At 44.8% G+C, this 12,531-nt stretch overlaps 1 protein-coding gene across 1 annotated transcript; it reads left to right on the forward strand.

The window, feature by feature from the left end:
- The first annotated feature begins 10,379 nt into the window (after positions 1-10,379).
- LOC147863098 (uncharacterized) lies at positions 10,380-12,006 on the forward strand. The gene is made up of 4 exons (XM_087320722.1): positions 10,380-10,620; positions 10,724-10,822; positions 11,445-11,593; positions 11,680-12,006. The coding sequence occupies exons 1-4, from the start codon at positions 10,395-10,397 to the stop codon at positions 11,833-11,835; spliced, it is 630 nt and encodes a 209-aa protein (XP_087176848.1). The 5' UTR covers positions 10,380-10,394; the 3' UTR covers positions 11,836-12,006.
- Positions 12,007-12,531: the final 525 nt, after the last annotated feature.

The following is a 12,531-nucleotide window of genomic DNA, read 5'->3' on the forward strand; positions in this document are numbered from 1 at the left end:
AAGTGAGGTCTACAGTCGGAGGCAAGTACCAGGACGTGTACTCGTCAAATACAACATCGCGGCTCACGCACGCTTGTTTGGTGCGAGGGTTATAACGCTTATAACCCTTCTGCTCGTCCGACTAGCCGACTAAGATACACTTCTCGACTTTCGCATACAACTTCCTCCTTTTCTCCTTTGGCACGTGCACATATGCGATGCTACCGAAAACTCTCAAGTGTCGCAGATTTGGTTTCCTTCCGAAATACAGCTCATGCGCTGACCCTTTTTCTCCGATCCAATTCTGGATGCATACCGCGGTTCGTACCGCCTCGTCCCAATAGAACCTTGGCAAGCTCTTTTCCTCCAGCATTGCCCATGCCACTTCCACAATCGACTGATTTTTCCTCTTGGCCATGCCATTTTGCTCCGGCGTGTATCTACAACTGAATTCGCGCCGAATTCCCATCTATTGCACATAGCCGTTGAATTGACCGGAAAAGTACTCTTTTCCGCCATCCGACTACAGGCACTTGATCTTTCTTCCTGTTTCCCTTTCCACGAACCCTTTGAGGTCCCGAAAACAGTCGAAGACCTCACTCTTCTTCTCGATGAGGTAGATCCACATGTGCCGCGTATAGTCGTCGATGAAAGAGACAAAATATCGACTCCCGCCAAGACTAATGTTTTGTGCCGGTCCCCATACATTGGAATGTATCAAGTCGAGCTTGTTCCGGGTCCAGTTATGCTCGTTTGGGAAAGGAAGTCGGTGTTGCTTCCCTAGCTGGCAGGCTTCACAAATTTGGGCAATCCGAACACCACCTGTTTCGATTGCAGGTCCTGAAGCCGTTGATAGTTGACGTGGCCTATCCGCTTGTGCCATAAATCAATATCCAACTCGACTTTTTGTCCTTTCATGAACATTGTGGTGCCACCGTCGCTAGAGTCGAGGATAAACATCCTCCCATCTCTGCGCCCTTGCGCAATAACTCGGCCTTCTTCCTCGATGAAGCACCCGAGATGCCTAAACCGAACCTGCATCCCTTGGTCGACGATCTGCCTGACTAACACCAGGTTCGTTGTGATTGTCGGGACGTGTAACACGTTCATGAATTTCCCTTTCTGCCCGACATGGCTCAAGGGAACTTCACCGACATGCGCGATCGGATGCGGAGTGTCATCTCCGGTTGCGACTACTCCCGGTTGCATCGGTTTTTCCATGTGGTTTGACGCGCCGGAGTCGACGTACCGCACCTCGTCCGATTTCGGAGTGATCTTCTTCATCGAGTTTGCTTCGTGTCTCGTCACGAAGACTGGCCCTTTTTCGGCTCCTTCGGCGTAGTGCGATCACTGCCGATTACCCTTGTCGGTCTGCATGGAACCTGATCCGAACCCGGTTCTCTCCGAGTCGGCGCGCTTTTTCCAGCACTCGCTCCCCCTATGGCCTTTCTTGCCACACTACCAGCATTCCATGGCGGATTTCCCTTGCCGGTTCTCATCGCCTCGACTCCCCCTATTTCTGGAGGGTCCAGAGTTGTTGTCGGCATCACTTCGGTGCCTTCTTCCTTGGTCCCGTCGACCGCCTCCATTGCGCACCGACTCGCCTCGTTCACCACGACCACGGGACCTCTCTCCCTTCGTGTACAACATCTTGTTGTCGGCATGCATGCTCGTTGACGCACCCGCGTGGTTTTCCTCTATAAGGAGCATCGACTGTAGGTCGAAAAACAACGGCTTATTCTCCCATGTACACACAGCAGTTCGGAATGCTCCGAACTTCGACGCCAGTCCCCCGAGACAAATCTACACCATCTCGCCTTCCTCGACATTCACATCGATGGAGGCTAAGGAGTCACATATATCTTTGATCTTCGAGGTGTAATCAGCCACCGACAAGTCGTGTTGTCGTAGGTTGCTCAGCTCCTGTCAAAGTTGAAGCTTCCTGGTTGTAGTGCTTGCGGCAAACCCCAAGCATCCTTCAGCGTTTTCGCATCCTGAATGTAGCTTAGGAGTTGTTCGCCCACACAAGACGTGAAGCAGTACAATACTCTACTCGCCGACTGTTCCCACGCTGGGAAATCTCTGTGTGTCGATTTGGGTGCTATGTCATTTGCTCCGTCAACATAGTTCCAGTAATTGTACCCGAGCAGGTACTGGTGCATCTTGTAGGACCAAGTTGTTTCTGTCGAGCTTCTCCGTCGGAAGCGAGCTAGCCATGCCTCTATCCATCGGTTTTTACCTGTTCTTATCGGTTGGTTTTTCTTTTCAAGCTATGTCGGTTGCAGAGGTTCTCAACCCTCGCGCTCTGATACCATGTAAAAGAATATGTGTGGAAGCAATAGAAAACCGAACACAGAAAATATGCAGGTTTAATGGAGAGCTTAGGGTATACACAGTACGCATGAGAGACACAGAGAGAACACAGGAAAAACTCAATTCAAAATATCACTCAATTTGTACATAGGATGTGCTCAGTGAGCACTTTTATACAAGTCCATACGGACTGACAGAAGTACTGACATGTACTTCAATGCTCACGAGTGAGCTCTACACTAATTCCCAAAATATATTCCTACGTGGAATATCTTCCCAACAGCCTCATGGTTTACGCACCGCTACAGCGTCTCGTTGCGTACCGGTCTGTGCACCAGTTTACGCACCGGTCCGACCTAACCAATCGATCCCAACCGATCCAGCCAATGTTGAGCTTGTATCTCAACACTTCGGTACATGCATATACCCCAAACATCCGAACACCCTCAGGTGTTGGTAGGAGACATCCTTCCCTATCCACACTTTCTGTGGGACATCACCCTTTAGTGGTACTAAGGGAAACCTATTGATCAAATAAACAGTTGTGTACATCACCTCAGCCCAATAGGATTTTGGCAGTTTCGCATGAGAGAGCATGCTCCTTACCCTCTCCATGATTGTTCAATTCATCCTTTCTGCAAGCCCGTTCAACTCTGGGTTCTTTGGCACTATGTATTCGATCCAAATACCTTGGCACTTGCAGTATTCCTCGAATTGCCCTCTATACTCACCATTGTTGTCAGTTCGAACAGACTTCAACTTCCGACCTGACTCTCGTTCAGTTCTAGCTTGGAACTCCTTGAAAACCAACAATACTTGATCCTTCGACTTCAGTACGAAGGCCCATGTCTTCTGACTATAGTCGTCGATGAACGTTAGAAAGTACTATCCACCTCGATGCGATGGAGCATCTACATAACACACATCCGTGTGTACCAGTTCCAGTGCAGCTTCTCTTCTTCGTGGTGGTCTTGTGTGGAATGCTGATCTGTTCTGCTTCCCGACTAAACACTCGACGCACTTCTCCAAGTACACTCCCTTGACTTCTGGTAGCAGCTTTTGGTCGGCTAGCAAGTGCATTCCTTTCTCACTCATGTGGCCTAGCCTCTTATGCCATATCTCTCCTACCGAGTCGGTTGCCACATTTACTTCCGATTTGCACAATCGGGCATGCAAATCGGGCCACTATAATATTTCCTCAACAGAACTTCCACTTGCCATTCCGAAAGCTACCACTATAGCCTTCGTCATCTAACCTTCCAGTCGATATCAGATTCAATCTGATATCAAGGACATGTCGAACATCCTTCAGAGTCAGTTGACACCCTGTCGACGTCGTCAAGCACACACTTCCAACTCCGGCCATCTTGCACTCTCCACTATCACCCATTTTCACATAACCATGATCTCCGGCTATGTAAGTCGAGAAATACTCTCTCGACGGAGTTATGTGGAACGATGCCCTGGAATCGATCACCCAAGTGCATTCCTCACTTGCAAGATTTGGACTTGTCTGTTAATAGATGAACAACAGTTCTTCATTGCTCGTAGCAATGGCAGAACTGTTCTTCTTATCAGGAATCTTCCTGGGTTCGACATTGTTTCTAACACCCTTGTCTTTTCTCATGTGTCGGCAGTCCTTCTAGAAGTGTCCAAGTTTACCATAGTAAAAGCACACTAGCTTACCTCTGGACTTCGATCTGTCTTGGGACTTTTCTCTCCTTGGTGGACTTCTTTGCCGGTTCCTTCCTCTGTCTGAATGTTGTGTTACATTCGACTCCGACTGGGACAGGACTCAGACTTTCCGTTGTCGGGGTAGTTTTGGTTCGTGCGGCGAAGTCGTGGGGACTAAGGTCAAGGGGAGTTGAAGAAACTTAACTTTTAATAAGGCTTGTATGGTGATGATAGAATGGTTAAGGATAGTAAGACGAAGAGTTACGAGTAATGTGTGTGTGTGAGAGAGATGAGAATAGATAGAAGATAGAGACAATATATGATTCAAGAAGCAAGATAGAGACAAAGTATGATTTAAGAAAAAAATATATATGATATGAACATGATGTATATTATGAATACAAGATTTTACCAACTTTACAATGTTTGGTAGCAAGATGAACCCTTTCTCTACCAACCCTTGATTCAAACTCTTGACTCCAACTTGGAAACACGAGCCTCTTCACCAACAAGCTAACTTGTTTGTTTCTTTGATTATCTTATTTATCTAACTTTCTCTTGATTCCCTTTTGTTTTCCTTTCCCCTCTTTTTATAAGTATTTCTATGCATATGGTAATGTCATGCATGTAATGCATGAGTTACATCTGATGCATGATCGCCATTTGGCGCACATGCATTGCATGTGATGCATGATAGCCATCATGCTCATTTGAGCTCCCATGTATTGGGATAAGTATAATGATGGATATAACCCTAAAACAAATAACCTAGCTTAATGGTGTATGGTTTGTGCTTGATATACAAGGTTGAGGGTTCAAGTCCCTCAATTTTACTTAATACAATATTTAAGTTTATTCTTATATAGTGAAGCACATTCTTGACAACATTTCTAAAAACAAATAGCCTACCCTAGTGGTATATACATTGTGCTTGGTTTATAAGGTTGTGGGTTCAAGTGTTTGAAATATTATTGAATTCAATATTTAAATTTATTTTTATATCGTGAAGCAAATCCTTCACGACACCGTGTACAATCATCTACAAATGTCATGAAGTATTGGGAGCCTCCAAGGGATCTCTCAAGCATAGGCCCACATATATCTATGTGCACGAACTCTAGGGGTTGTCGTACCATTTCGTAATGGAGAGAGTGTGGACTTCGGGTCTTTTTCTCGTAGCAACAATGCTCGCAGAAGTCCATTTTTGTTTGGAGTTTTGGAATGTAGCCAACCGCCACCAACCGATCTAAGCCGGTTGGAGACATATGGCCGAGTCGGCCATGCCATAGGTTCGGGGCGATCGTTTCGGCTACGTTCACGACCCATTCTAGATTGATCGTCGTCATTGGATACAAGTTTTTGTACTTGTGTTTGCTTCCTATTTTTAGGTTTCCATGACTGATCATCCATGTCGACTCGTTCAGAGTCGTTCTGTACCCGTCTTCGGCTAACATATCGATGGAGACCAAACTCCTTTTCAGTACGGGTACATTCCGGACTTGGTGCATGACAATTGTGTTTCCATTTGACAATTGAATTGGTACTTCGCCAATTCCTGCGATTCTGCATTCCTGCCCATTGCCTAGTCGGACTGTGTCGTTGGCGCCGGCCAAATAGTTAGAAAACCATTCGACGTTCGGGGTTACATGAAATGTGGCACCAGAGTCCATTAACCACGTTGTGAGTCTTGCGCAGGAGGAGCCAACTGTTCGGAGAGAGCCGATAGTCGAAGATAGGGAGCAGCCGACTGATCGGATGAGTTGGTTGATTAGTAGGACTATTATTAATATTAGATAATAATAGGAATGATAGTAGTAGTGGCTACATTTGTAAATAGCCCATACAGGGTATAAGTATAAATACACTTAGGGCAAGCAGGAGAGTAATATATGTGAAAACAATGTGTGATCCTCCGTTGTTGCCAACGATAGAGGAGAGTCAAAACGTGAAGAGAGACTGAGCAAGCGGCGCCATAGCTGTGTTCTGTAACAGCATACGCCAATAGCCCTACACGGCTGATACACTCGGTGTGGAGAGTGTTGTACTCTAATCTCGTCATTGTATATCCATTGTATAGTGAAGCTCCATTCTCTGTGGTTATCTCCCGCTTTAGGGTTTCCACGTAAAATCTGTGTACACTTTTTCTCTGTTTCCGAACTGTGTATTTCAGTGCAATCCTTTTTTTGTCGATTGACAATTCGTTTCTCAACAAACTGGTATCAGAGCTTGAGGTGCAAGCATGGAAGGAGGTGTGAGTGGTTTCCCAAGAATGATAGTTCTAAACTCTCATAACTATGCAGACTAGAAGATAAAGATGGAGGACCTTCTCATAGTCAAAGACTTGTACGAGCTTATCGACAGAGCAGAAATACCCATGAGGGTGTTAGAGTCGGAATGGAAACTTCTTAACAGAAAGGCGGTGGCCACCATCCGACAGTGTGTCGATGTAAGTGTCCTTCAGCATGTGCCAAACAACACAAATGCCCACGAGATGTGGCAAAAGCTATCGTGTCTATATGAGATGAAGAACGCCCTCAATAAAACCTCACTGATGAGAGCATCATTGAACACATCAGCACATTCATGGGGTATGTAAACCAACTTCCCGCAACCAAGTTTCCCCTTGATGATGCTATGCAGGCCATCTTACTGATGTGCACACTGCCGGACAACTAGGAGAATCTGGTTGTTACTCTCAGCATCTCCTGTCAAGAAGAGAACTTGTCTTTACAAGAGGTGAAGACAAGCATCCTAAACGAGGAAGCGAGAAGGAAGGACAAGGGTTTCCTAGTCCATTCGTAGTCGAATTTGACTCAACATATCGAGAAAGGAAGAAACCGGCAAAGGAGTCCACCAAGGAGAGAAAAGTCTCAAGCCAGGTCGAAGTCTAGAGGAAAGCTCGTGTGCTTTTATTGTGGAAAGCCTAGACATTTCCAGAAGGACTACCGACACCTTAAAAAGGAAAACAATGTCGATAATAATGTTGAACCCAGGAAGATTCCTGAAGAAAATGACACTTCAGCCATTGCTAGGAGCAATGAAGAACTTTTGTTCTTTTGTGAACAAACAAGTGCAAATCTTGCAAGTGAAGGATGCACTTGGGTGATCGACTCCGGCGCATCCTTTCACATAACTCCGTCGAGAGAGTATTTCTCGACTTACATCGCCGGTGATCATGGTTATGTAAAGATGGGTGACATTGGGGAGTGCAAGATAGCTGGAATCGGAAGTGTCTGCCTGACGACGTCGACAAGGTGTCGACTGACTCTAAAGGTCGTTCGACACGTCCCCGATATCAGATTGAATCTGATATCAACTAGAGGACTGGAGGACAAAGACTACAATGGTAGTTTTCAGAATGGCAAGTGGAAGTTCTGCCGAGGAAACCTTATAGTGGCATGAGCACAGAAGGTAGGCACATTGTATATGATGCAAGCCCGACTGTGCAAGTCATAAGTGAATGTGGCAGTCGACTTGGCGGGACAGATATGGCATAAGAGGCTAGGCCACATGAGTGGGAAGGGACTGCATCTGTTGGCTGACCAGAAGCTTCTACCATAAGTAAAGGGAATGCACCTGGAGAAGTGTGTCGACTGCTTGGTCGAAAAGCAAAAAAGAGCAACATTCCACACACAGCCGCCAAGAAAAAGAGAAGTTGCACTGGAACTAGTACATACGGATGTGTGCTATGTAGATGCTCCATCACACCGAGGCGGACAGTACTTTGTGACCTTCATCGATGACTAAAGTCGGAAGTTGTGGGCTTTCGTACTGAAGTCAAAAGATCAAGTGTTGTCGTTTTTCAAGGAGTTCCAGGCAAGAGCCGAACGGGAGTTAGGTCGGAAGTTGAAGGTTGTCCGAACCGACAATGGTGGCGAATATAAAGGGCAGTTTGAGGAATCGAATACACCATACCAAAGACCCCTGAGTTGAATGGGCTTGCAGAGAGGATGAATCGAACAATCATGGAGAGAGTAAGGAGCTTGCTCTCTCATGCTAAACTGCCAAAATCCTATTGGGCTGGGGCGATGTATACAACTGTTTATCTGATCAACAGGTCTCCCTCAAAGCCATTGAAGGACTGGAAGCAACAGAAGTCGGAAATGACTAACCAGTCAACCTCCACTACTATCGACTTGCCATGTGAACCGACACGGTCGGTTGTTCGGAGACAGGCAGTTGGCACAGCCAATTCCGAGTTGGTCGACTCGGAGAGACCAACCGACTATGAGTCTAAGTCAATAGTGTTGTTAAGATTGATCGAGGAATACGAATCGGAGTCAGTGGACATTCAACAACCTATCGACATGAATGAATCCGAGACGAGAGAAGAGTTGGCAGAGACATTTGAACAAGAGCCAACGAGTGGAAGGAGATACCCACTCAGTGAAAGGAGAGCACCGACGACATATGCCAGTCAATACATCCTCTTGACTGATGAAGGTGAACCCGAGTGCTATGACGAAGCCATTGCCGACAAGCACAGAGAAAAATGGCTAAGTGGAATGTAGGATGAGATGGACTCCCTAAATGAGAACTACACCTATGACCTAGTAGAACTACCGAAAGGTAAGAGAGCACTCAAGAATAAATGAGTCTACAAGGTGAAGACTGGAGAAGTCGATAGTGTGCCTAGGTACAAAGACCGCATTGTGGTGAAGGGTTTCCAACATAAAAAGGGCGTTGACTTTGAAGAAATATTCGCTCCAGTCGTGAAGATGACATCTATTAAAACTGTTCTAAGCATAATTGCCAACATGGATCTAGAGATCGAACAATTGGATGTCAAGACGACATTCTTGCACGGGGGGCTGGATGAAGAGATTTACATGCAGCAACCCGAAAGCTTTGTGAAGAAAGGGAAAGAGAATCTGGTGTGTCGACTGAAGAAAAGCTTGTATGGGCTAAAACAAGGTCCACGTCAATGGTACAAGAAGTTTGAATCCTTCATGGTGGAACATGGGTTCCAGAAAACATAGGTTGATCCCTGTGTGTTCGTCAAAAGGTACGACAAAGGTGACTTCTTGATTCTCTTGTTATATGTAGATGACATGTTGATAGTCAGTCAAGATAAATCGTTTGCCATGAAAGATCTTGGACCGACTAAACAAATTTTAGGAATGCACATAGTTCGGGACAGAACTAAGAAACTGGTGTGGTTGTCACAAGAGAAATACGTGACGAAGATCCTAGAAAGAGTCAACATGTCGAAAGCAAAGCCGGTTGGCTCAATGTTGCTGACTAGCTGCAAGTTAAATGCAAAGCAATGCCCGAGAGGGGAGAAAGAAAAGGCTGAGATGAGGAAAGTACCATATGCCTCAGTTTTCGGATGTTTAATGTATGCTATGGTCTGCACGAGACCGGACATTGCATTTGCTATGGGAACATTAAGCCAATACATGAGTAATCCAAGACGAGAACATTGGGCAACGGTGAAATGGATACTAAGGGTGTGTGCCTTAAGTATGGTGTCGGAAAAACCATGCTCGAACGGTTTACCGACTCAGACATGTCAGGGGATGTAGACTCAAGCCAATCCACATCAGGGTACGTGATGACCTATGCAAGGGGAGCAGTGTCGTGGCAGTCACGACTGTAGAAGTTTGTGGCTTTGTCGACCACAGAGGTAGAGTACATGCCAGCGATAGAGGCCAGCAAGGAGCTGATTTGGGAGATATTGTGTTCTGAATGTACGCGGAAGTATGTGAGGACCTGTCGGTTATGCACAACAGACAACACAGATAGTATGGCAGAGAAAATAGTAGATAGACAAACTCAAAGCTTTAATGGAAACTCTCATTATTTCTGTTCTCCCTCACTCTACAAGACTCAAGATACAAGAATGATCAAGCAGCACGTATTACAACGTTAGGTTAAGGCTTATATACTCAAGCCCTAACTATTGGACGTGTTCACACTAGTAAGGATACAAAGTGGAAGGAGTCGGCCTTTTATGCCAACACTTTCTAGGGTTCTAGCGTTCTCCACCATACTTATCTCTCGACGAAACCTTGTCGTATTGTTCTCTTCGTTTGTAAGACAACTTCCTATGAGTCGAGCGATTGCAGGTTGTGATGGCGAGCGAGTAATATCTAAATAGTCGGGTGCATGGTCAGGGAGGAGGTTGTTAGCTTTTGTACTAGCACGCTTTTTAGGGATAAAGATCGGATGGTGCAGATTGCACGGGCCCTTAGCTAATTGTCGTGCACCATCAGAGGCCTGGATTCCATTCCCTCGCCTGGACTCCTGAAATAGACACGTCAATCCATCCATCAATCAAAGTATTCACAGCCATTTGTTTGAGAATTATATTATATTATGGAGAACGAAAAGCCCATCCCCCCCCCCACCTCCATCTCTTTCCTCTTCCCTCTTCCTTTTCCTCTCCATCTTTTTCTTCCTTCTTCTTTCTTCTTCACACAAAACTAATGAAGACATTGAAGCAGCAGCAGCTTCTTCTTCATCGCCATGACTTCTCCATGAACGCCACGGCTCTGCACAAGGCCCTCAGCACCCGCACCCTTCCTTATCACGCTTCTTCACCATTCTGCTCCAGAGCATCATCATCATCATCAGGAACAGGAACAGGAACAGAGCCATTTGCCAAGCCCCTATCCTCCATCTACCCTCCTGCACCATGCCGATTCTGCAAAGGTAAATACTCCCTTCATTATCTCCCCCCCCCCCACCCCCCCCTTCCTATTTCTTGCCTTCCTTCCTTCTCTCTTCGTCTGAGCTTCGGTTGCCGAACAGGCAGGTGCAGGAACGGTGCCTTGTTCAATTTGTGGAGGCAAAGGTGTACTTGCTAAGGGCGGTTTCCATGCCAACAATCGTGTAGATCTCACTCGGATCATTGGTATGTCTGAGATTCCGTTCTATATCATCACTCATTCTTCATTTACTCCACAATTGCCCACCCCCTCTACAAGCATATTGTTATGATGATGATGATGATGATGATGATTACCTAGACTTGTAGGATTTATTTACCTTCCTCTACCTCACAACGCTCATCAGATCCTTCACATGATCGTCCACAAACCCCTACAATTTTCTTTTGCTCAAGCATTTCAAAATTCATTGCGCATTGACAAGTCAAATAAAGGTTGTCTATGCGGAAATTGTTCCCTAAAGGAATGTCTTCGAGCTTCTCGGTATATTTATCTCCCCATACACCTTCCAACTGTCAACAGGCACCTTACCCACATTTGAGCACGAGAACAGCACTCTAGGAGTCCAAAACCAGTTCATTCAACGCTTGGGTTTCCCATTGTTTCGTACAAATAATTGTGTACAACATATCCAGCTTCTCATTATGAATCTATTGTAAAGGGGAGCTTATCAATCAAAGGGACGATAGCAAAGTGGCAATCTATTCTCAATGAGCTTGCATTATATTTCCTGCATAATTAATAAGTCCTACAAGAACATGATCTTGTTGTTCCATTAATCTAATATTGTTTGTTTCCTTGATGTAGGTTCCAAATGGACGGCAATGGAGCCCACCTTTGGATGGCGCCACTTTGAATGTACATCCAAGCAGAAACAAGGCAAAGACTGGTTTTTGCAACTTGTTGCCACATGCGACCAGAACACCCAATTTTGGGTAAATTCACAAAACCTCAAGGTAGCCAGCCATCCACATGCACTAAACATCACATGCTTCTCTCGGAAGTGTTTCTATCTAACCCCTTTGTGCCGTCCTTTACGTAGGATCGAGAAAGATGGAGTATGGGTTGGCTTCAAAGGGAAACTATACTTGAAAGAAATGAAAAGGCAACACCATGCAAGTCTTGTAGAGGCGTGGGAATCCTGTCCTGCGATGCATGTGAGCAAAAAGATAATCAGGCTGAGATCATAAACGTGTAAAATGATTTCAATTTACAATGGGTAATTAGTTGGAATACACAACGAGCTACAAAACCATGATAAATATGAGTCTGTATAAAATATGGATTGATCTGTAGTCTGATTTATTATTACCATCTCTATATATGGCTGGGTTCAGAGCTTCAATTTGATTCTCGCACTTTCCCGTCACATGTATTTTTAAACTTTTAAGTATAAAATGTGCCCTTCATTTTCAAGTTCTTATGTAAATTCTTGTATCGGAAACATCCTTCATTTCGAAAAGCTAACAAGTGCAAATGTATATGTACAATGGGCATGACCTAATTGTAAGACAATTGGATGTTGATTCTACACTCCTGTATACTCGGTTATCTATAAAAGAACACTTTCCATACATTATGGAAAGGATGAATAAGATAAGGGAATATCCTTCTCTTTACTAAGATCACTAATGTTGGGTTTATAAATACCAAATTAGTCTTCACGTTTTACAACAAGAGCTTCATTGAGCCCCATTTACGTGAAAAACTGATGCTATAAATACATTAAGCAAAAACATTTAGTATAAATACTGATAATGAAAGCTCAACTAAACAAACACATTACTCAAAAAAATATGAACTTATGAATGACAAGCTTGATAAATAAAAAGCTACAGACAAAAAATATAAGAGCATTATGCATGTAATAGAGAACCTCATGGTAGATTTTTTA

This window comes from Azolla caroliniana, unplaced genomic scaffold (genome assembly GCF_043228905.1).
Source record: "Azolla caroliniana isolate FFs.n. ecotype wild unplaced genomic scaffold, voAzoCaro1.0.p SCAF_6, whole genome shotgun sequence".
Classification (NCBI taxonomy): Eukaryota; Viridiplantae; Streptophyta; class Polypodiopsida; order Salviniales; family Salviniaceae; genus Azolla; species Azolla caroliniana.